At 31.3% G+C, this 24,450-nt stretch overlaps 2 protein-coding genes across 2 annotated transcripts in view; one reads left to right on the top strand and one right to left on the bottom strand.

Moving 5' to 3' along the window:
• The window catches only part of LOC143073979 (transmembrane protein adipocyte-associated 1 homolog), a 17,693-nt gene extending 3,131 nt beyond the window's left edge, over positions 1 to 14,562 (top strand). The window contains exons 5-11 of the mRNA XM_076249580.1: positions 253 to 325; positions 7,004 to 7,083; positions 7,947 to 8,090; positions 9,088 to 9,148; positions 9,763 to 9,865; positions 11,548 to 11,628; positions 13,965 to 14,562. Coding sequence (XP_076105695.1) covers positions 253 to 325; positions 7,004 to 7,083; positions 7,947 to 8,090; positions 9,088 to 9,148; positions 9,763 to 9,865; positions 11,548 to 11,628; positions 13,965 to 14,235 — 813 coding nt within the window. The 3' untranslated portion in view covers positions 14,236 to 14,562. The remainder of the gene's footprint in view (positions 1 to 252; positions 326 to 7,003; positions 7,084 to 7,946; positions 8,091 to 9,087; positions 9,149 to 9,762; positions 9,866 to 11,547; positions 11,629 to 13,964) is intronic.
• Positions 14,563 to 19,159: 4,597 nt separating this feature from the next.
• On the bottom strand, positions 19,160 to 23,132 carry LOC143073995 (piercer of microtubule wall 1 protein-like). The gene is made up of 4 exons (XM_076249581.1): positions 23,014 to 23,132; positions 21,057 to 21,156; positions 20,079 to 20,212; positions 19,160 to 19,536 (listed from the first exon to the last, which is right to left on the bottom strand). The coding sequence occupies exons 1-4, from the start codon at positions 23,029 to 23,031 to the stop codon at positions 19,468 to 19,470; spliced, it is 321 nt and encodes a 106-aa protein (XP_076105696.1). The 5' UTR covers positions 23,032 to 23,132; the 3' UTR covers positions 19,160 to 19,467.
• Between the last annotated feature and the right edge of the window lie 1,318 nt (positions 23,133 to 24,450).

The raw sequence follows: 24,450 nt of genomic DNA on the forward strand, positions 1-24,450 counted from the left end.
TTTTTTTCAAAATTTGAATTATCTCCCCTTTATCTTTTCTAAATATGTTTCTTTTAATGTTATTTTAATTTGAAGGATAGACAAGTACTTGTAACACAAAGTTTGCTTTTGATTCCATTTAACTGAGATAAATTTTTTAGAACTCACCTGAAAAAAATCAACAACAAAAATTACAAAAGGGAGATAACTCAATCATATTCATAGAGTTTTTTTGAAAATTGTAATAACTGAAGTATGATATTTTTTTTGCAGGCAATATGGTTGATACTTAGATTTTTTCTGTTGGCAATGGAAATGTCCATTGTTATATTTGGAATTGCATTTGGTAAGTAAACTCTTTATTTGTATATTCCTATGCTGAAATACACTTTTAAATTACTGACAACTGAAAGTTACAGTTTAATAATTATCATAAAAATGTGAATTCATGACAAGAAATGAGAAATAGTTATAGTGAGTTTCCACTTTTTTCAATTAGAGCCGATTTCAATGAGTATATAGCTAAAGGTAATATCTTTGGTTAGCTTGCCTGCTAGCTGAACCGTGAAGTCATTGTTAGGTAAGGTGTACTGCCCTCCTTTCGAAGTAGTGTATTCCTACAGGCAGATAGATTGGTTATATGTCTGACTAGTCTACTCTTAAAGGAGGGTAGTTCACCTAGCCGAACAGTGACTTCACGGTTCAGATTTCAAGCTACTAACCAAAGATATTACCTTAAACTCATTGAAACTCTTGAAACTGAAATTGTTTAGTTGACTGTAACAATCTTCTTTTCAAGCAAAATGTAAAAACTTTTGATAAATATTTTATAGTGTTGCAATCTTTTAATGTTTTGGATTTACTGTTTGGTATCTGCAAGGTTTTTATATATGCATTTTTTATACAACTGCAAATTTTTTTGCGGTCGTATATTGGTATCAAATTGGCAGCGTCATCGTCTTCAGCGTCATTCGAATACAGATGGTTTCCGGATAATAACTTTACTATAAGTAAAAAGAAATGAATAAGATTTTAATACCATGTTTATAGCCACAAAAGGAAGCTTAACTTGAGTAAAAGTGTATGAATCTTTCTGAAATTATACCACAAGATTCCATACTAGTAAGGGATGGTTAGGATGGACTTTGGGGGTTATGGCTCAAACCATTTATGAATTTTGGGGAAAAATGGGAAAAGCAAGGGTTTTTTTTCAGGTTAAGGCCAGGATTTTTTAATTTGTTGGTTTACGGATCCGCCGACCCGATTTTGCCGATTTCCAGAATAAAAATAAAATTGACTTTTCATGCTTTTTTATTCCCGCCGACCCTTACAAATTCATTTTCCCTGAAAAATAATTAAAATATTCTTTTTTTATGAAAGAAATGCATTAATCACTAATAACATTGATAACACTTTCTGTTGTGAAAAAATAAAACTTCTAGTTTACGTTTCTAAAAATAGACAAATCAATTATCACTGACCTTGAAATGTCTTTTGCGGAAATAAGTTTGAGGAACGAAACCTGTGTTTAAAACCAATTACACAATAAGTTCGTTTTCCTTATTTGTCTTCAGTCCGTAAGATGCATCATCTCATAGAAATAGACTTGTCCAAATGTGGACAGGTGGAAGTTCAAGACATCAAGTTAAAAGTACTGAATATTAACAGATCATAGGAAATTTTCTTGTTTCATAGATAATAAAAAAAAATATCGTCCATTTGGATAAAAAACGGGAATGCATGACAACAGATTTACCCGATGTTCTCGTTTTTCCACTGGACGAGTCTATTACGTTTTTGACACTTGTGTTGAAACATATTTTCGTACGACGTTTTTACATTTTCTTCCTTTAATACCAGTTTTCGTGCTTGAAGATCATTATTCAGTAAGTTTTCTGGAATTGATTAAGAGCTAAGCGATTCTCTGTTTTTAGCTCACCTGTCCCGAAGGGACAAGTGAGCTTATGCCATCACTTGGCGTCCGTCGTCGTCTGTCGTCGTAAACTATTTCAAGAATCTTCTCCTCTGAAACTACTGGGCCAAATACTTTCAAACTTTAACTGAATGTTCCTTAGGGTATCTAATTTATAAATTGTATCCAAAGTTTTGATCTATCAACAAACATGGTCGCCATTGCTAAAAATAGAACATAGGGGTCAAATGCAGTTTTTGGCTTATAACTCAAAAATCAAAGCATTTAGAGCAAATCTGACAGGGGTAATATTGTTTATCAGGTCAAGATCTATCTGCCCTGAAATTTTCAGATGAATCAGACAACCCGTTGTTGGATTGCTGCCCCTGAATTGGTAATTTTAAGGAAATTTTGCTGTTTTTGGTTATTATCTTGAATATTATTATAGATAGAGATAAACTGTAAACAGGAATAATGTTCAGCAAAGTAAGATTTACAAATAAGTCAACATGACGGAAATGGTCAGTTGACCCCTTTAGGAGTTATTGCCCTTTATAGTCAATTTTTAACCATTTTTCGTAAATCTTAGTAATCTTTTACAAAAATCTTCTCCTCTGAAACTACTGGGCCAAATACTTCCAAACTTTAACTGAATGTTCCTTAGGGTATCTAGTTTGTAAATTGTATCCGAAGTTGTGATCTATCAACAAACATGGTCGCCATTGCTAAAAATAGAACATAGGGGTCAAATGCAGTTTTTGGCTTATAACTCAAAAACCAAAGCATTTAGAGCAAATCTGACAGGGTTAATATTGTTTATCAGGTCAAGATCTATCTGCCTTGAAATTTTCAGATGAATCAGACAACCTGTTGTTGGGTTACTGCCCCTGAATTGGTAATTTTAAAGAAATTTTGCTGTTTTTGGTTATTATCTTGAATATTATTATAGATAGAGATAAACTGTAAACAGCAATAATGTTCAGCAAAGTAAGATTTACAAATAAGTCAACATGGCGGAAATGGTCAGTTGACCCCTTTAGGAGTTATTGCCCTTTATAGTCAATTTTTAATCATTTTTCGTAAATCTTAGTAATCTTTTACAAAAATCTTCTCCTCTGAAACTACTGGGCCAAATACTTTCAAACGTTAACTGAATGTTCCTTAGGGTATCTAATTTATAAATTGTATCCAAAGTTTTGATCTATCAACAAACATGGTCGCCATTGCTAAAAATAGAACATAAGGGTCAAATGCAGTTTTTGGCTTATAACTCAAAAACCAAAGCATTTAGAGCAAATCTGACAGGGGTAATATTGTTTATCAGGTCAAGATCTATCTGCCCTGAAATTTTCAGATGAATCAGACAACCTGTTGTTGGGTTGCTGCCCCTGAATTGATAATTTTAAGGAAATTTTGCTGTTTTTGTTTATTATCTTGAATATAATTATAGATAGAAATAAACTGTAAACAGCAATAATGTTCAGCAAAGTAAGATCTTCAATTAAGTCAATTTGACCAAAATTGTCAATTGACCCCTTAAGGAGTTATTGCCCTTTAAAGACTTTTTTCACAATTTGTTCATCATGTTGACTTACTTTAAAAAATCTTCTCCTTTGAAACTGCTGTATCAATTTCAGCCAAACTTAGGCTAAATGAGTTTCAGAGTATCTAGTATAAATTTTATATTTTCCTTGTATGTCAAGAAACATAGCTCCTATGGCTAAAATAGAACATAGGAGAAAATGATTATTTTTTTTGGCTTTTGAAGAAAATAGGACGATCCAAAAAACATTTAAATAAATTGAAAAGCCAAAATAATCATTGATGAGAGATTTAACCAAAAGAATTAAGGTGAGCGATTCAGGCTCTTGAGAGCCTCTTGTTTTGTTAGTGAAGTGACGATTTAATTTCGTCTTTGTCCGTGCACCCCCCCCCCTTTTAACGGAAAATTATAAGACAATGTCATGCGATGTTTATGACAGCTGAGCATTAAATATTTCATCGAACTAAAATTTAAGAAATGATGACAAAATAGCATAACAAACATTATTAGAAAGGTGAAATATATTTATTTTGCACATTTTTATACGACCGCAAAATTTGAAAAATTTTTCGTCGTATATTGCTATCACGTTGGCGTCGTCGTCGTCGTCCGAATACTTTTAGTTTTCGCACTCTAACTTTAGTAAAAGTGAATGGAAATCTATGAAATTTTAACACAAGGTTTATGACCACAAAAGAACGGTTGGGATTGATTTTGGGAGTTTTGGTTTCAACAGTTTAGGAATTAGGGGCCAAAAAGGGCCCAAATAAGCATTATTCTTGGTTTTCGCACAATAACTTTAGTTTAAGTAAATAGAAATCAGTGAAATTTAAACACAAGGTTTATGACCATAAAAGGAAGGTTGGTATTGATTTTGGGAGTTTTGGTCCCAACAGAATAAGGGGCCCAAAGGGTCCAAAATTAAACTTTGTTTGATTTCATCAAAATTGAATAATTGGGGTTCTTTGATATGCCGAATCTAACTGTCATGACTGTGTATGTAGATTCTTAACTTTTGGTCCCGTTTTCAAATTGGTCTACATTAAGGTCCAAAGGGTCCAAAATTAAACTTAGTTTGATTTTGACAAAAAATGAATCAGTTAGGTTCTTTGATATGCTGAATCTAAAAATGTACTTAGATTCTTGATTATTGGCCCAGTTTTCAAGTTGGTCCAAATCGGGGTCCAAAATTAAACTTTGTTTGATTTCATCAAAAATTGAATAAATGGGGTTCTTTGATATACCAAATCTAACTGTGTATGTAGATTCTTCATTTTTGGTCCTGTTTTCAAATTGGTCTACACTCAAGTCCAAAGGGTCCAAAATTAAACTTAGTCTGATTTTAACAAAAATTGAAATCTTGGGGTTCTTTGATATGCTGAATCCAAAAATGTACTTAGATTTTTTATTATGGGCCCAGTTTTCAAGTTGGTCCAAATCAGGATCTAAAATTATTATATTAAGTATTGTGCAATAGCAAGTCTTTTCAATTGCACAGTATTGCGCAATGGCAAGAAATATCTAATTGCACAATATTGTGAAATAGCAAAATTTTTTTTAATTAGAGTTATCTTTCTTTGTCCAGAATAGTAAGCAAGAAATATCTAATTGCAAAATATTGTGCAATAGCAAGATTTTTTTTTAATTGGAGTTATCTTTCTTTGTCCAGAATCAACTTAAATCTTTGTTATATACAATATACAATGTATATTCACTTTTTACTACCAACTGATAAATTAAAATAATCTTTACCATTCAGTGATAACAAGCAGTTTTTTTACATCTTAATATTTTATGATGTATTTAAATGAGTAGTTATTGTTGCAAACTCCATTAGAAATTTTAATTGAGATTAGTTTTGGAATAAGGGAAAGGGGGATGTGATTAAAAAAAATGGGTTCAATTTTTCTCATTTGAAATTTCATAAATAAAAAAGAAAATTTCTTCAAACATTTTTTTGAGAGGATTAATATTCAACAGCATAGTGAATTGCTCTAAGAGAAAACAAAAATTTTAAGTTCATTAGAACACATTCATTCTGTGTCAGAAACCTATGCTGTGTCAACTATTTAATCACAATCCAAATTTAGAGCTGAATCCAGCTTGAATGTTGTGTCCATACTTGCCCCAACCGTTCAGGGTTCAACCTCTGCGGTCGTATAAAGCTACGCCCTGCGGAGCATCTGGTTCTGTCTTGAAAGATTTTTTTTTCCTTTTTTTTCCGACCGATAGACCCGACTTTTTCATGGAGAAAATCCATAAACCAACAAATTAAAAAACCGTGGCCTAAAGGACAGTAAAGACAATTTGAAAGCAGTGTAAGCCTGTAAGGGAGGTAATTCACAAGTAATGTTTGAACAAATTGACACTGCTTTTAAATATTTGTATTTTGTAATTTGTCAATATATGCAAGTTTAGTACTTAATCAACTCCATTGAAAATTTGCCAATAACTTCAGTATAATTGGAAGTTTGCCAATAATTTTAGCATAATTGGAAATTTGCCAATAACTTTGGTATAAGTAAATATAAATCTTTGAAATTTAAACACAAAGTTTGAAACCACAAAAAGGAAGGTTTGGATTGAATTTGGGGGTTATGGTCCCTTTGGTTTAGGAATAAGGGGTATAAAAGGGGCCCAAATAAACATTTTTTTCTAGTGTCCAGACAATAACTTGTGGAACAGTGTATAAAATTGCCTGAAATTGTATCACAATTTTCCACACCACAAAAGAATGGTTAGGATTGGAGTTGTGGAGTTATAGTATATGTCATGACTCAATCTGTTTAGGAATTAGAGGCAAAAAAGGGGAAAAACAAGGGTTTCATGGTTAATACAGTACAATTTCTTCAGCTTTGTTTCATTATGTTGGTACTCTTTGCTATTTGTTTACTAGATCTAGTATAAAAAAATTTAAACTGTTTCTAGAAACATCAAATACTGTGTTTTAAATACATATTATAATTAAGAAATTATTATTGTCTTGAGATCATTAGCTGTAAAACTATTTTTAGAAGTTACAATTAATTAATTAATATTAATTTTAACCATGACTGTATGTCATGTTATGTTTTAATATTTTATGATGAATTTAAATGAGTAGTTATTGTTGCAAACTCCATTAGAAATTTGAATTGAGATTATTTTTGAAATAAGGAAAAGGGGAAGGTGAAAAAAAAATTGAGGGGGGGGGGGGGGGGGGGAGTACAATTTTTCTCATTTCAAATTTCAGAAATTAAAAAGAATATTTCTTCAAATATCTTCAATTAATTTTCAACAGCATAGTGTATTTCTCAAAAGCAAAATAAAAATTGTTAAATTTATTTGACCACATTCATTCTGTGTCAGAAACCTATGCTGTATCAACTATTTAATCACAATCCAAATTCAGAGCTATATCAAGCTTGATTGTAGTGTCCATACTTGTCCTGACTGTTCAGGGTTCGATCTCTGCAGTCATATAAAGCTGGTTTTTATCTATATTCATAAAAAAATCAACCTTAACTTATAATGAATATCTTTGGTTGCGTGCTTAAAAATTGTATATGTAGTAAATTTTAATTTTTCAGGTCATCTTGACAGTAATAAAAGCATCCAGAGAGTTTTGCTAGCAACTACATGTATTGCTTTGATTTATTCAGTTACACAGGTATAAAATATACATTATGCAGTTAACTAATGTCAAGTCTTAATTGGTGTTTAAAAAAAGCAAAAAAAATATGATTTCAAATGTTTATTATTTTTTTTACAAAATGTTGTATGGTGTAAATACAAATTGAAACCATTTTAAATTTTCGTCTTTGTCATAATTGACTGAAATTCCTTAAAACTGATAAGTTTATGTTTCAATTTGATAAATTAAACAAAACTTGAATAAAAGTTAAAATATATGTTAGACATTTTTGACGAAAAAGAAAATGATGGATAAGGCAGTGTGACTCCAGTCTACTGCATTCTTATTTCAGTTTTTGTTTGAAACAGTTGGAAAAACAAGAAAGCTCATGATTTCAGTTGTTAGTGCAATAAAGAAAAAGTCACAATATGAGATTATAGTATAAGAATATGGAGAAAGTGGAAAATTTTCAATGGGACAATCATCCACCCGAGTCCAAAATGACATGGATTACAGCAATTATTGATCACCAAACTTTTTTTTGACAATTACAATAACCCCTACTGTAAAGTCAGATTAAAAAGACGTCAACAGGGCAAAATACAAAACAAGAGTGAAATCCAACAACTTGATGCATGGATAACAAAAATGAAACAAATATGACAGACAGCAGTCATCACAAACAACTAAATTACAAGCTTCTGACATTGAAAAAAAAGTCAAATATTTTTGTGAAAACTTAACCACTCCTCACTAACATGGGAGTGCTAGTTTCGTCTTGAACCATTGATTAATTAAATCAAATTCCTTAATCATATGTAACTAGTTCATCCTATGATCAATCATTGGAACTACTGTATGTAAAAAAACTATCTTATGTTTTGTTGTACATATTTCAGGGTACTCTAGAATTCACAAATCCGGATCCTAAATTCCATGTCCAGAAACCAGGTCAAGGAATAAATGTTACAGCAATAGACTATGATATATTTGGACATGGAGGCATGATCTTTTGGCTGACTAGTTCATTATTCTTTTTTGTGGTAAGAGAAGATAGTTTGTTTAATGAATAAAAGATATAGGTAAACATTGCAAATAAATGCATTTACATTATGTTAAGTAAAGGAGGGAAGAAAGATACCAAAGGGACAGTCAAACTCATAAATCTAAAACAAACTGACAACGCCATGGCTAAAAATGAAAAAGACAAACAAACAACAGCACACACGACACAACATAAAAAACTAAAGAATAAACAACACAAACCCCACCAAAAAACTAGGGGTGATCTAAGTAAACTACTAAATCTGGGTCTGAACCCTAATTTGACATGCATTTTAAAAAGTTCACATCATATTTAACATGTGTACTAAGTTTCAAGATGATGTGACTAAAGTTTCATGGTAAACTTCATTCACCCATAATATTATCATGATACTGACTTGAAAAATCATTCTGCCCTCCTATAAAAAAAAATATATTGTACAGTACTAAATTTATAAGCAAAAACAGTAAAATAAAGCAGTAAAAGAACAATTTATCTGTGTTAATAGGTAAAGCTTTTTAGTTCTACTACTTTAAAATAGTCTGCTTTACTTCTGATATCTTTTGTTTTCTAAAATAAAAACTTACCAACATGATATAACCAAAAGTGTAGAATGTGGTATTAAACAATGAAAATCAATTATGTACTTTGAAAAAGGTATATATAATTGAAAAAAAAGGATATGGGGTATCCAAACAAGACACAAAATCAGTACATGCACAGCAATAAACCATACAAAAAGCAAAGGAACAGCTCTTTTACCAGTACCAGGTTTGGTGTATTCAAAGTTTCCATAACCATTATGGTCTGATTTGTAAATAACAGTATATTGCTTTAGCTAATAATAGATATTTGTTTTTCTAAAAAACGAGGTTTTCATGCAGTATAATAGAACTTTTTTTGCACTTCTTATTATTTCAAAATCTTTAAAACTATCTTTACTATACAAAAGAAAATCTGTTTCCATAATTGTTAACCTTTTATTTCTTTTAAAGGTGTATACATGTATATTTATTTTACCGTGGACTTCGTTGAAAGAGAAGCTTGCTCTTCCACGTAAGTTTTATGTATTCAATATGTATTTTTATGGCCCATTTATGGGCATTATGTTTTCTGGTCTGTGCGTCCGTCCGTTCGTTCGTTTGTTTGTTCTTCTGTCCGTCCGTGCATCCCACTTTAGGTTAAAGTTTTGGTTAAAGTTTTTGGTCGAGGTAGTTTTTGATGAAGTTGACGTCCAATCAACTTGAAACTTAGTATACATGTTCCCTATGATCTTTCTAATTTTAATGCCAAATTAGAGATTTTACCCCATTTTCATGATCTACAGGAAATAGAAAATGATAGTGTGGATGGGGCATCTGTGTACTGGGGACACATTATGTTTATTAATTTATTTGAAAATAAATGAATCAAAAGTATTCAAATGAGTTCCTTTGCACAGTTTATGAAGAATAATTGTAGGGAAAGTTTTAATTCAAATATTCATTTATTGCATCGTGGAAATGTAACACATCAAATACGATTCTGTGTTCATTATAAAAAAAAAATCTGCATGTTAATTATTTATAGATAAGAAATTTAAAGTTGGATTTTGAATTCAGATATTTGTATACAAAATAATAAGTACAATGTACTGTAAGTTTATTTATTGATGACAAATTCTATTTCAGCCAAGAAATCCTTTTACTGGTATTGTTTTTTTCTTGCCATGTTAAACCTGACACAGGCTGTTGGAAGTGGCTTGTTGTATAAAAATATAGTCAATGGCATGTGGTAAGTTTAATATTTTCTCCTGTATTTTAGTGCGTAAAAGTAAAATAACAAAATACCAAACTCTGAGTAAAATTCAAATGAAAAGACTATAAACAAATGGCAAAGTCAAAACTCAAAACACATCAAACGAATGGAGAACATGTATTACTATGAATATTTGTGTCTTTAAATGTTGTTGTAAATCATAAATATGAAATTCAAGTTGTTAACTTTAACTTATAGTAAACTATCACTGAAAATTGAGAAAAAAAATCACATCATACTACTGACTGGTAACATACGGAAGCCATAACATGCATAAGGGGACACAAAAAAATAAGAATTGTTTTTTTTAATCCAGGATCACAATAAAACATTACCATTTTACCGAGATCTCCATGAAAAAAAATATCCTAATATCGATAAAACAAAACTGTCATATTGAGATCATGAATTATTATATCGTAATCGAGATCTCCGATTATTATATCGTTATCTCGATTTATTAAAATGAGATCTCGGATTATTAAATCGTTATCTCGGTTAAATATATCGTTATCTCGGTTAAATATATCGATATCTCAATTAAAATATATCATTCTCTCGATAAAACGAAATTATATGTTTGAATTCGTCATTTTGATGTTATCTAACAAATATTCAAATTTATATCTGAAAAAAATAAATAAAAACAGTTATTATATAAATATAACAGTTTTGTTTTATCGAGATAACGATATAATAAATCGAGATAACGATATAATAAATCGATATAACGATATAATAAATCTAGATAACGATATAATAAATCGATATAACGATATAATAAATCTAGATAACGACATAATAATCCTAGGTCTCGATATAACAATTTCGTTTTATCGAGATAACGATGTATTTTTTATCGAGATTTCCGGAAAACTGTTATGTTTTATCATGTTTATCGTGATCTCAAATTAAATTTTTTTTTTTTAATTTTTTTTTGTGTGTCCCCCATTCTCAGGAACCAGTCAACCAAAATATGACAGCTATCAAAATATCCTTTTACTACAAAATAGGAAATCACATGTATGGGAATTCATATTATGCAAAATAAATTCCAATAGTAGTCAATCATACAATTAATTTAAAAGATTTCTGTATTGTATAACATATTTCAATTTTTGCACTTTGATCAGTTTACCTCTTTTAGGGGTTATCCATAATTGTCAACCTTTTTCCAAAGTGTACAAAACATACACTTTTTCAGAACCCCCATCCTCCGGGCCTGTTAATTATATATATAATATACGTAGGTCTAACCAAGTGACAACTCTACAACAGATACATTCATTAGATCACCAGTGAAGGTGAAACACAGCTGAAAAATAGATATTATATTCTAAATGATTCTTAATATCGGCAAAACAATGTTAAATCTGCAAATTTGTGAAAGCAAACTTTTGTCCTTCCCTCACCGGGATTCAAATTCATGCTCTTAGGATATAGAGACAACACCACCTGCACTATGTCCAGAGCTCTAGACCACTTAGTCAAGTAGACTGACCTTGTAATTATGTACACACTAATTTCAATATAAAACTCTGCAAGTCCAACTATATAACAAAAAATAAAAATAAAGAAGAAAATACATATACATGTACCGGTATATCATTGTAATAAAAATTGTTCACAGTGTCTACATTGTCTTATCAATTTTTCAGTGTGGTTGATTTGACTGCCTATATTTATTTTACCTGTTTTGCACCTCTAGTCTACATGGTGTTCCTGCATAATTTTTTAAGGTATGTTGTATGTTGAACTGCTTAAGCTCATCAAAGTCTAATGTGGCTTATTTTCCACAGAATTAATTGCAATATCTTATAAGATTATAAGAAATATTATGAAGTCCACTAAGATTAGGATTCCGAAGAAACAAGGGTTTGCATACTAGATTACATTTTAAATATTATTAGTGTAGTAAGGAAAATTATCATTGGCATGCTTTCAAATTTTGAAAAGTTGGTGGTTGTTGTGATCAACTAAACATGCTAAAGGAGTATGTTCGATAAGGTCCTAAAATGGCCCCATTTTTTAGCTTAAATTTCAAATTCGGATTTTTTGACCAATATCACGATAGAGTATAGCTAATACAATGACTAGATAGGATATAAGCCATTTTGTTGAAAATTTTACGTTTCTGCGTTTCATTATGATGTCACAAGTTGTACTCATATTGATTTTTCACGAAAAAATCAATGAAAATGGGTAAATTTCCAGAGATTATTTGACAGGAAACATAGAGTGCATACGTCGACAGCAAAAATCTTTTAAAATAATATTTGTGAAGACATCTAACATGTCTTATTTGAATATTAGGCTTGTCGACGCCTGCGCTCTATGTTTCCTGGTCCTTTATTTGGTTGAATTCCAGCTGATTTTGTCAAATTTCACCAAATCCCTTATCTTGACCTTTTAGGGATGTAAAAATCAACGTGTTAGAACTAAACTTTGACAAAAACAGCTCTGTTTAACTTTCTCACATGTCTTTAAGGCAACTTAAAACAAACATTGTCTTGTAACCATGAACATTATAATTGGGGCCAAATATGGCATTTACCGAACTTACTCCTTTGATTTAATTTTCTTGTGAACATTATGAAAAATGATAATAGTTCACAAACATAACCATGAAAGAATGAAACTGGGGTGACTTTGAACACAAATGTATTTATGTCTATATTTTTAGCTCACCTGACCTGAAAGGTCAAGTGAGCTTTTCTCATCACTTGGCGTCCGTCGTCCGTCGTCCTGCGTCCGTCGTCCGTCGTCTGTAAACTTTTACAAAAATCTTCTCCTCTGAAACTACTGGGCCAAATTCTACCAAACTTGGCCACAATCATCCTTGGGATATCTAGTTTAAAAAATGTGTGGCGTGACCCGTCAAACCAACTAAGATGGCCGCCATGGCTAAAAATAGAACATAGGGGTAAAATGCAGTTTTTGGCTTATAACTCAAAAACCAAAGCATTTAGAGCAAATCTGACATGGGGTAAAATTGTTTATCAGGTGAAGATCTATCTGCCCTGAACTTTTCAGACGAATCGGATAACCTGTTGTTGGGTTGCTGCCCCTGAAATGGTTATTTTAAGGAAATTTTGCAGTTTTTGGTTATTATCTTGAATACTATTATAGATAGAGATAAACTGTAAACAGCAATAATGTTCAGCAGAGTAAGACCTACAAATAAGTCAACGTGACCAAAATTGCCAGTCGACCCCTTAAGGAGTTATTGCCCTTTATAGTCAATTTTTAACAACTTTTCATCATTTTTTGTAACTTTTCTAAAAATCTTCTTCTCTAAAACTACTTTGCCAAATTTAATCAAACTTGGCAACAATTATCATTGTGGTTTATAGTTTAAAAAATGTGTCCGATGACCCAGCCTACCAAACAAAATGGCAGACATGGCTAAAATTAGAACATAGTGGTAAAATGCAGTTTTTGCTTTATATCTTTGAAACCAAGACATTTAGGGCAAATCTTTCAAGATTTTAATGTCCATCAGAATAAGATATATCCCCTCTCAAATTTCAGTTGAATCGGACAACCTGTTGTTGGGTTGCTGCCCTTAAATTGGTTATTTTAAGAAAATTTTGCAGTTTTTGGTTATTATCTTGAATACTATTATAGATAGTGATAAACTGTAAACAGCAATAATGTTCAGCAAAGTAAGATCTACAAATAAGTCAGCATGATCAAAATTGTTAGAGGACCCCCTAAGGAGTTATTGCCCTTTAGAGTCAATATTAAACAACTTTTCCTCATTTTTGTAACTTGTATAAAAATCTTTTCTAAAACTACTTGGCCAAATTTAACCAAACTTGGCCACAATCATAATACTAGGGTATCTATTTTTAAAAAGAGTGTCTAATGACCCCGCCTACCAACAAAGATGGCCGACATCAGTAAACACATTAACAGGTGAGCGACACAGGCTCTTGAGAGCCTCTAGTTATTGATGAAAATGCAAAATGAATAATTAATGTGAGTTTATACCTATGGGATGTTTTAAGTATGGTATGGGATGTTTAAATTATGGTAGATATATACATAATTGATTAACATTTACACCTTTCAGAACATCTCAGACAAGAATATTGTTTTCCTATAAAAATCAACAAGATGAAGTAGCAGAAGATGATAATGTTAGTATGCCGTATGCTGCCAACAGGAAAGCAGACGACACAGATAGTTTTGTGGGAAGTTATGACAGTACACATTTTGATCGCCATAATATTCTTAGTACAAGTGTTCAGAACCAATTGATTGACAATTCAATGAATGCTATAGCAGAAGACTTTGGACCACCCAGTTTTCCATCAAATTCATTGTACCAAGCAAATGCATAGTATTATATTGTCATGAATTCCCATTAACGCAAATCCAAGTGAATCCAGTCATTTTGAATTATGTTGGCTTTCGTAGTTTTCACAAATGGCAACTAGATATATACTTATATTAATAGTTTTGGGCTTTTTTTTTTCAAATAATACTCCTGAGGTTCTTCAAATCAAAATAGTTGCAATATTATTGGCTTTTTAAAAATCAGTATAATGTGATTCATCTGTTAACAAATGTTATCTTGATAAAAACTGAGACAATTTTGAAGCTTTAATACTGATTTTGTTTGTAAATGTTGTGATGCTGAATTTGTAATAAATATATATTTAAAAGTATACTTGTTGAGAGCTTCTTATAATCAAATGCAGCATAAAGCAACCAACAATCAATCAATCAATCTTATAGTCAAAATCAAGTTCTATTCTAATCACAACTTGGTGACCATAAAACAAATGAAATGCATATCAGCAGAGTGTTACCAGCTTCAAAAGTAACTTTGGCCACAGTTATTTCATAGTGCATTTATTGTAGTAGGCAATAAATAGAAATATAATAAATTTTACTTTTTTCAAGTGAGTGGTCATCCTCTTGGTGGTTGCACTGTTCAGGTTTTTATTGGGATACGATTGCTGTCAAGCAATCTGTAGACTTTTACCATTGACCCTATGACACACTCCCTCACGTCATTCGTTTTATTCTAAACATTCGGCAACATCTCAGATTCTTATGATTGTCTTGCTTTAAAAGGTAAAAACAAGCAAAACAATTGAACATAAACAACTTTCCTGTAATGTTTTACTCATAATCTTCATGTATGATATTTTCCTTGACTTATATGCGTGTTTTTAACAATACGGAAAATCAGAATTAAACAGTATTTATATTTAGTGTTTTTATAAATTTAGAAACACGTCAGAGGGAATTCCCAAATTTTGATAACTTGCGAGAGTTCTCTGAAAGCCGATCGATAATTCTATTTCTGTCACAAGAACTGAAGTGGAGTATTTCTATATTTTACCGTTATGAAACTGATATTTGATACTGTACTCTCATAAAGAAATGGAGAACCATTCATCATATCATTTAATAAACGTTCTTGTTCCAAATCGCAAGTCGCGGTTTGTTTATGTATTAATGTCCATGCGTGGTCTCACTAATTAGAGACAAAAAGAATTGTAGAGACAAAAAGCGCCAAGAAGCGACAAGAAGAATAATATTAGCAACAAGAAACTATTTAGCGACAAGAAAACATTTTTTTATTTATATTACTTATTCGAAATAAATATTAAAAAAATATGCAAAAGAAAACAATTTCAACGACCGGAAATTTAATTTTGATAGGGGGGGGGGGGAATGAAACTTGTAAATCTAATTCAGTTGCTACATTTATTTACATGATATTTTATAAGGTATCACAGGAAGTATATTTTGTCTTTTTATTTGTTTTTAAAACCATTTTTGTACAATATATAATTAACTTGCAAAATGCATTATTTGTGCATAATTGTCCAGAAAATTCATACACAAATTGTGAAATACAAATTAAGAACTGAAATCAAACAAGAGGAAAACATAATTAAAATGTGAATATTTTTCATCATTTTAATTAGTGTATTGTCTCATTTAATGATATTTATCATGTTTATGCATATAGATTGAAGATTAAAGGAAACTGATGACAATCTTGAGTTTTCTACAGGTGTTCACTATTCGGTACAATAATTTTATATTCTGGTACGTGTAATTGATGAAGGTGTTAATGGATGTTATTGTTGCAATAATACAAAGGACACGCACCTAGTTAATCTCATTTGTTGCTCTTAATTGTGTATTACCTTAGAGTGAAGCCACAGCTAATGTTGGTCCCATCAGGAAAAATTAATTGTACAGTTAGGAAGGAAATAATATTTCATGTTTTTGTTTTATTAAATCCTTCAAAAGGAAGGTGACAAATCTTTGTTTTTATTTTCATTTTATAGCGTTTACATTTCCTTTGCTCTTACACATGTTTAATTTCTACATCTATCAATATGATAATAAAAAGTACACAATCTCTTCATCGAATTTTTTTTTATTTCTTCATCTTTCAATATAATCCTAAAAAATATTTTAATGTATGTGATAACAAAATGTATTCTTGTCGCTAAATAGCTTCTTGTTGCTTTTTGTCACTTATTATTTTTCTTCTTGTCGCTTCTTGACGCTTTTTGTCGCTAATTAGTGAGACCCCACATGCGTGTAGTTTTCCTGATTTCAAGGGGTATCAGATTGAGTGATTCCCCGCTTCATTGATTAATTTGAAACTCATGGGATTCTTTCTATGTCTGTCTGCATATGGAGGGCTATTGTTGTTGCATAATTTTAAATCACATGCATAATTTAAATTAAAATAAATGTTTCATCGTAAAAATTACCTATAACACCCCTTCAGCAGAAATGGAATCTTCCATGTTATCGTTTCGAGTTGTCTCCCTTTTCGAAGTATTCGTCAAGAAGAATTAACTCGTTAATGCCGGTAAACGTCGTATTATATTAAGAACGATCTCAATGTAAACAGAGGAGTGTGTACGGAAAGGAGTCATGCCCTCTGACCCAAAGGAACTTCAATAATTAAAGAGTAAGAAATGGGGTTCCTCCTAAACTGGTCCGCCGTTCTATATATAGCTTCGCACCGAAGGTCAGTGTAGCGATAAGTGAACACAATATGATAGGGGTCCAGTTTAGGGTTCCTCCTAGAATTACGGTGATAAGATACGGAAGCAAGTTAACTCGTACCACGGCATTGGAACCAAAAAAGTTAACTTGTACTACTGGGAAGTCGTAACATTCAGAAAAATATATAAAAAATATGATGTTTTATGGGTTTCTGTTTGTAAACTTAATAGAAATAAAGTTGAATTACTTGAATTTTACACAGGAGTTAAATGAAAACTTAGACAAAAATAAAGAATGTTTTAAAGCATTAATGTTTTAACTGATCTTTCAAACTAGAACATAGGCGGATCCAGCCCCCCCTTTTTTTGTGGAAAAAATTTGGTTGATAATAAAGGGAATCATTGAAGCATGACTGGAGCGGGCCCCCTCTTAGGTCAGTCAGTGGGCTCCCCCTTAGGAAAAGTTCTGGATCTGCCACTGTAGAACTTAATCCAGAGGAAAGTTAAAACATTGCTTTAACTGTACCTTATTAAAATTGAACATGTTGAATATGTATATATCCAATTTAAGTTAATTAAAGCTGTAATCCATGATCACAAATTGAATGCTATGTTTACAATTGTTGAAAGCCATGTGCTTTTTTTGCGGGGAAAATGCGGACCCCCTTAACAGGAATCAGTTAAATTTCATTGTTACATTTATTTATAGACAGTAAAAATAATTTTGGCAATCATTTTGACTAACTGCTAAGATTTTATTATTCATGAAAAATTTTCTTCGGGTGAAACTGTATATACCTTAATTATCTACATCTGCCACAGTATTTTTATCCAATATACAAGGAACATAAGCTACAAATTGGTCATTGTACTATCAAATTATATACATTTTACAGACTTAAGAGGTATTGGGTGAAAGTAACGTATATCATGTATATTCATCATTTAACACCATTTGAATGCATTTAAATAAGTTGGTACGAGTTAGCAATAGTTCGAGTTTTTTTTTTTTAATGGTACGAGTTTACAATGGTACAGGATAACTATAATTCGATAAAACACAATAAGTACATGGCTCATACACTTGTAACGGGGATTGGCTATTCTTTAAGTTGAGTGACTATTCAGATTGTTACATTTTGCATGTGCAGTTGAATTAGTTTAGAGAATAATACTATTCAGCTGTACCAGGGTTACCGGCCAAAAATGCTTGAGACTCGCGCATGTTCATGCTTTTTTTGCAACAGTATTCTTGGATCTATTTCTTTCCTTTTTGATCTTTTGAATTTTGGCCAAATCTCATGCATTTGTTTAATGAAAATTTGGCAGAACTGCTATACATGTGTCAATGAAAACTATGGCAATCGTATCCCTCAGAGCATTCTGCTCTTTGATTGTGTTTTAGTTATTATGACATGCATGTAGGGTCTAGATTATAGAGATTTGTGTGTATATAATAAAATTGAGAAAGGAAATGGGGAATATGTCAAAGAGACAACAACCAAACCAAAGAGCAGAAAACAGCCCAATACAGTAATAAATTCCTGCACTCAGAGGCAGGCTTCAACAGGCCCCTTAACAAAAATGTGTACTAGTCCAATGAAAATGGACATCATTCTAAAGTCATAAACATATAAATGAACAAAAATTAAAAACACATACAGACTAACAAAGGTCAGAGGCTCCTGACTCTGGGACAAGCGCAAAAATTGTGGCTATGTTAAACATATTTTGTGTGATCTCTACCCCCTTCCTATACCTATAGCTTATATTGAATAAACAAACACACAGTAAAACAGGTTTAACCTTACACAACTAGTGCTGGAAATAAGACCTTGCATTGGTTGATGTTTTTTTATCACATGACTCATGTGTTGATTGTTGATTCAATAAAATTTGGTATTGATTATTATGGGTTTATCACATGATTATTGTGTTGACGCAACAATTTAATGTTGTATCCAGTATTTTGGGTGATTCCTGTTATCATTTAATTTATTCTGTTCTTATATTTATTTTAATGCTACATGTCATTAATGCAAAAGGATATGAAAGCCAAATGAAAATGTGTGCATGCAACATTATTTTAAAAATGTTATTACCAAAGATGTATAAGCTGACATTCAAACATTGGTCTTGCACTTTTCAGGAAGCAAAACAAAACACCTACAAAGTTTTAAATAGGCAAATCTATTTACAATACAAATCTTTCACTTAGTGATAATCGATGATTGAGCTAACATTGACGCAGTACACTACTTTAAAATGACAAAAAAAGTTATTTTTTTCCAGTTTTATTTGGTTCTGTAAGATATACAAGACAACAATACAGAAAACACCACACAGAATATAACTGACAATAGTACATAAATTTTTTGAGAAGTGTTCCCTTTTGAATTAAAATGATTTCCAGATGTTATTGTCCAGTGTTTCAAGGCATATTTTGCATACTACTGTTACCTCTGTTGCTTCCACACACACATTCATACACCTTACATTCAGAATATAATTTTCACACATTTCAACTTCAATAACAACATTTTTTTACAGTGTCACAAATATTGTTTTTGTCTATAATAAATATGATCACACTTTACTCTGGTCCAAGGCAGTGTTCATTGAGTGGTTCCTGTACATTCCACATTTTCCTAGATGCTGAAAATGACAAATGTAAAACAATTATAATTTTGTGTAATAAAAAAAATAGAATCAATGGCCATTTTTTAAAAGTCATCAGTCCTTTCAGTATATATATATGTTTGCACCTGTCCTAGGTCAGGAATCTGATGTTTAGTGGTTTTTGTCTGTTTATGTGGTTCAAAAGTGTTTCTCGTTTTTATATGGATTTGACCATTGGTTTTCCCAATTGAAAGGTTTTACACTAGTAATTTTGGCCAAAGCTCTGTGTTGAAGTCTGTACCTTGACCTATAATGTTTTACTTTAATAAATTGTTACTTGGATGGAGAGTATTCTCATTGGCACTTATATCACATCTTCCTTTATCTACATGTACATAACATAACTTTTGAAACATAAAAGACTCAACATGTGAACCTAGGAATGGTTTTGATTTCAAAAATATTTTATTATTTGCTACAATGTATGTTATCACTTCCCTTCAATTAAACACTTTGAATTATTAACATACCACAGAGCATTGAATTTCATTTTGAACTTGATCAGCTGGGAAACTTACTTTTGAGAATTTTTGTGTTCTACCATGAAAACTTTTGGGCATATTGTGTACGGTTGGCACTCGTGATCCATAGTCCTGGCCACTAGTCCTATACATTGGATGTTGCTGTTTACCTCCATAACCTTGGAACCAACCTGCAATTAATAAAAAAAACAGTTCATAAATTTCTTTTAAATCCTTTTTGGATGGAGTTATAGTTTAATTTTATTTTCCTTTAATCAAACACAAATATATGTTTAGCTTACCATAAAGATAACCAAAAGATAATATATAGGTAACTATTAGTGAAAAATTATCAATATAATTTAACCCATTTTTTGTTAATCTAATCAGGGGGATACAATTATACTTATTCTAATTAACTAAACTTTATACAATAATACATAATACAGCAAGAAGAATCAAAGCATACAATTATGTAATGATCAGTGACCTGTTGATTTATACATGATCATACATGAAGATTATTGTAACAACACTTCAATTAATTATCAAAAATAAAGGTGACATTTTTTTATTGGATTTTTTCTTAGATTAATTCTTTCTAGTTATCATATTGTTGTTATAAGTAATATGTGTATAAACATTTCATCAACAACAAATTAAAAAATGGTATAAACCTAAAATGTATATTTTAGACATACCAAAATTTAACTGCTACATTTTGTGTGTAAAACACCAAAGCATCTTTACTACACAGAAAGTTTACATTGTATATATATATATACATGTGTAATACATATAAAAGAGTTCATAATTGTTCTGCTAAAATATTCTTATATTTAATTATTTATCAAAATCAAAACTTTTAGAGTTAAGAGTTACTCATCAAATTTGACAGACACTTATAAATTTCCTTAAAAGCCTTACATCAGTTTTATATTATGTACTTCCTTATTTGTGTAATTTTTGTTTGTTTATTACATATCTACTTTTTCATCATGGGTAGCCATTGTAATATGTATTAAAATTACTCACCAGGATTGTCAAATCTCTGTGGTAAATGTTCATCTGTTTTGTAATATTCTGAAGTTTTTGCTCCTTCTGGGACACCTCCAGGTCCTATATTTACAACTTCCTGAAAATGAGAAAGAAACCTTTAAAATCTTTTTCAAAATTTACTGATTACATGTATATGTATCCTCAACTAAAGAATCAAACAAGCAAATTACCCATCTGGCTCAAACTGTTTGTTAGCAATAGTTAGTGTTAAAAATGAAATGTGATTCTGTACATGCATTTTACAAATGTATTATCAATTGAGATTCATAACACAATGTATAAAATAAGAAAAAAATACTTCCATTCCGTAAATTCACTATAAAAGGCCAGGAAATGACAATTGTAAAACAAATTAAACGAGAAAACTAGTACCCATTTTAGGCATTAAGGGTTGATGAGAATCTGTTCCTGTAGGGAAGTGTCAGGCAAAAAAATACATATACATCGTGCGACGATCCATCAGCACATTAATGAGATTATGACTATACGTCGACGCATCACAAACAGACACTTATTAAAAAAAAAATAACAAATTTAAGTACAATAATCAATATAAATCAAAAATAATTTTGTGCAAAAATAAAAATAAACACATTTATTTACAGACAGGATATATATTTAAATATACTCACTTTGGATCAATATTTTGAACTGATACAAGGAGTTGACACTGATGATATTTTGTAGGAGTGAATTCCAAAGAACAACTTTGTATGGGAAAAAGCTTTACTTACAGTCATCTGTTCTGGTACTGAATGTTTGATATTGAAGTGAATTTGTGAATCTGGTGTTTTTGACTGGCTGCAGTGAAAGGTATTAGCTTCTTTTACTTTAAGGGTCCCTATACTTTAGAGTTAAGGATGATCCATGGTTACGGTTAGGTTGGGGGATGTTTTAGGTTAGGGTTAGGGGCTTAGGGCAAGTGTTACATGTAGGTTTAGGTACAAAAAATGTATGGGTTAGGGTAAGGTTTTGGGTTAAGAATAGTTTACATTATTGTATAGCTCTTTATGGGTTGGGACCCCAAAAGTAAAAGAAGGTCTTGGGTCTACTGCTATAAGGTGGTGTGTGATTTTATACATCATTGTGACTCGGTTGATGTTTCTACGGGTTTCTAGTTACTTACATTTAAGATGGTCAATCATGGAGATGACACTACTATCCTTTCACGACATAATGATTATTTCAGCTAAAAATGCCCCAGTTTGTGTTAATGAGGACTTTGCCCATATATTAATTTAGTTTTTGATTATACTTTTTTTGTATAAATAAAATTAAAAAAGTCTTTTTACAAATTACATGGCTACTAACAGACTTCGTCCTTTTTCTCATGTTATACTTGCTCGTATTTTGAACATATATGGTTTTATATACTGCAGTTGTGCTATCTAAGCAGTCAAATTGCATTGACCGTATATTCATATGTGATATACAGTCACTGACCGTATATCACCTTGTTTATGACGTTGACAATGTGTTTCCGTAGAGTTTTATTTATGACGTCAATAAAACATATAGGTTCGCGGAAATTTTACGTCTTCCGCTCAAAATTAAGAAATGATGGTTTTTATTCTAAATACTTTATTTAGAAGAGTTATAAGAGTTGCAGTATATAAAGAATAACCATACATTGTCTCGAAATATCAATGTTATTTGTACTCGGCTCGAAACAGGTAGAAATGCTCGGCACAGCCTCGCTTTCTACCTGTTTCTAAGCCTTGTACAAATAACATTGATATTTCGAGACAATGTATGGTTATTCTTTATGTAATGAAAAGTTTTAATACATGTACAAATACTGTTAATCCCAATATCTCATTATCTGACAGTTCACAAGGATTTGTATAATGTTAAAAACAATGAACAAGTCGGATATTTATTATTGAAATTGTCTCTTTATGTTCAATTTCGTTAAATTAAATCACTTGCTTACCTGCTGAGTGTCTGCCATTGTTTTTTGTTTGATACCTTGGTAGTTTTGACTTCCAGATATATACACTTGTTAAAATGTTGTTGTTAGGTATGTTGCTAACGTATGACACTTCCGCTTCCGGTATTAACCAAAGGTGCGTTCTAAGGACAATCGCAAGTTGTCCGTTTAAAACGTGTCATTTCTTGCCAGTGGCGGATCCAGAAATGTGTTTGAAGGGGAGGGGGGCACTGACTGCCTAAGAGGGGAACCGCTCTAGTCATGCTTCAGTGATTCCCTATATAATCAACCAAAAGTTTTCCACAAAAAGGGGGGGGGGGGCTGAAAAACCCTCTACATCCGCCTCTGCTTGCCAATTTTGTTAGTGAATTTGTTAATTACAGTGTGTTCTAATTATCATCTGCACAATTTATGTTTCACTGACAAAATTTCCTTGTAGTATACATATAAAATTACAAAAATACTAAAGATCACTAAACTGAGTCTCTCTATTTTTTTCCGATTCACAGTATTTATTGTTACGATTATTTTTTATATAGACCTTGAAGGAGAAATAAAATTGAGAAAGGAAATGGGGAATGTGTCTTCTTCTTCTTCTTCTTCTTCTTCTTCTTCTTTATATACAGAAAAACATCAACTGGTTGATTACTTTCCGGTGCATGCCTGGTTTAACAATATTGTTAATGATTAAAAATATATATTTTTGATTTCTTAATAATTTTTCAATTTTTTTAATACAAATGTATATGTAAGTAATATTTTTCAATTTTAATTTTTAATTTTTGGTATAAGATAAAAAAACAAGATACATATTATACATGTAGGTGTTTGTAAGTGTCAAGGAGCATCTCTCTAGTGAGCTTCTCCTTGAAGCACTCAGTAGTGGTGCTGCAGGCTATTGGTTCAGGTAATTTGTTCCAGTCTTTTATAGTTTGGCAGAAAAATGAAAATTTGTAACTGTCTTTGCTGCATCGAATTTGTCGGTATGTTTGTTCGTGGCTAGACCTGGTGTTTGATTGGCTTTTAATTAATATGTCAGTATGTGGTATGGCAATTTTGTATTTTGTTATTCTATGGAACATATTTAATCTGCTTTTGAGTCTCCTTTCTTGTAATGTTGGCCAGTGAAGTGTGTTAATCATGTTTGTTACACTTTCAGTATATTTGTAGTTTGAGCATACATATCTCGCTGCACGTCTTTGAACTTTTTTCTATGGAGTTAATGTTCTCTGTTGTGTAAGGGTCCCAGACAGTGCAGCAGTATTCAAGTTTTGGTCTAATAAGGGCTTGGTACGGTATGCTCGGTCTTTGATGGTTACTGAGTTTATTTTTAAGTTTCTTCTGATGAATCCAAGGGTCTTATTTGCTTTAGATGTCATGTTCTGAATGTGTTTGTTCCATTTTAAATTTGATGAAATAGTTATACCTTATTTAGCATTT

Source organism: Mytilus galloprovincialis, chromosome 1 (genome assembly GCF_965363235.1).
Source record: "Mytilus galloprovincialis chromosome 1, xbMytGall1.hap1.1, whole genome shotgun sequence".
In the NCBI taxonomy this organism is placed as follows: domain Eukaryota; kingdom Metazoa; phylum Mollusca; class Bivalvia; order Mytilida; family Mytilidae; genus Mytilus; species Mytilus galloprovincialis.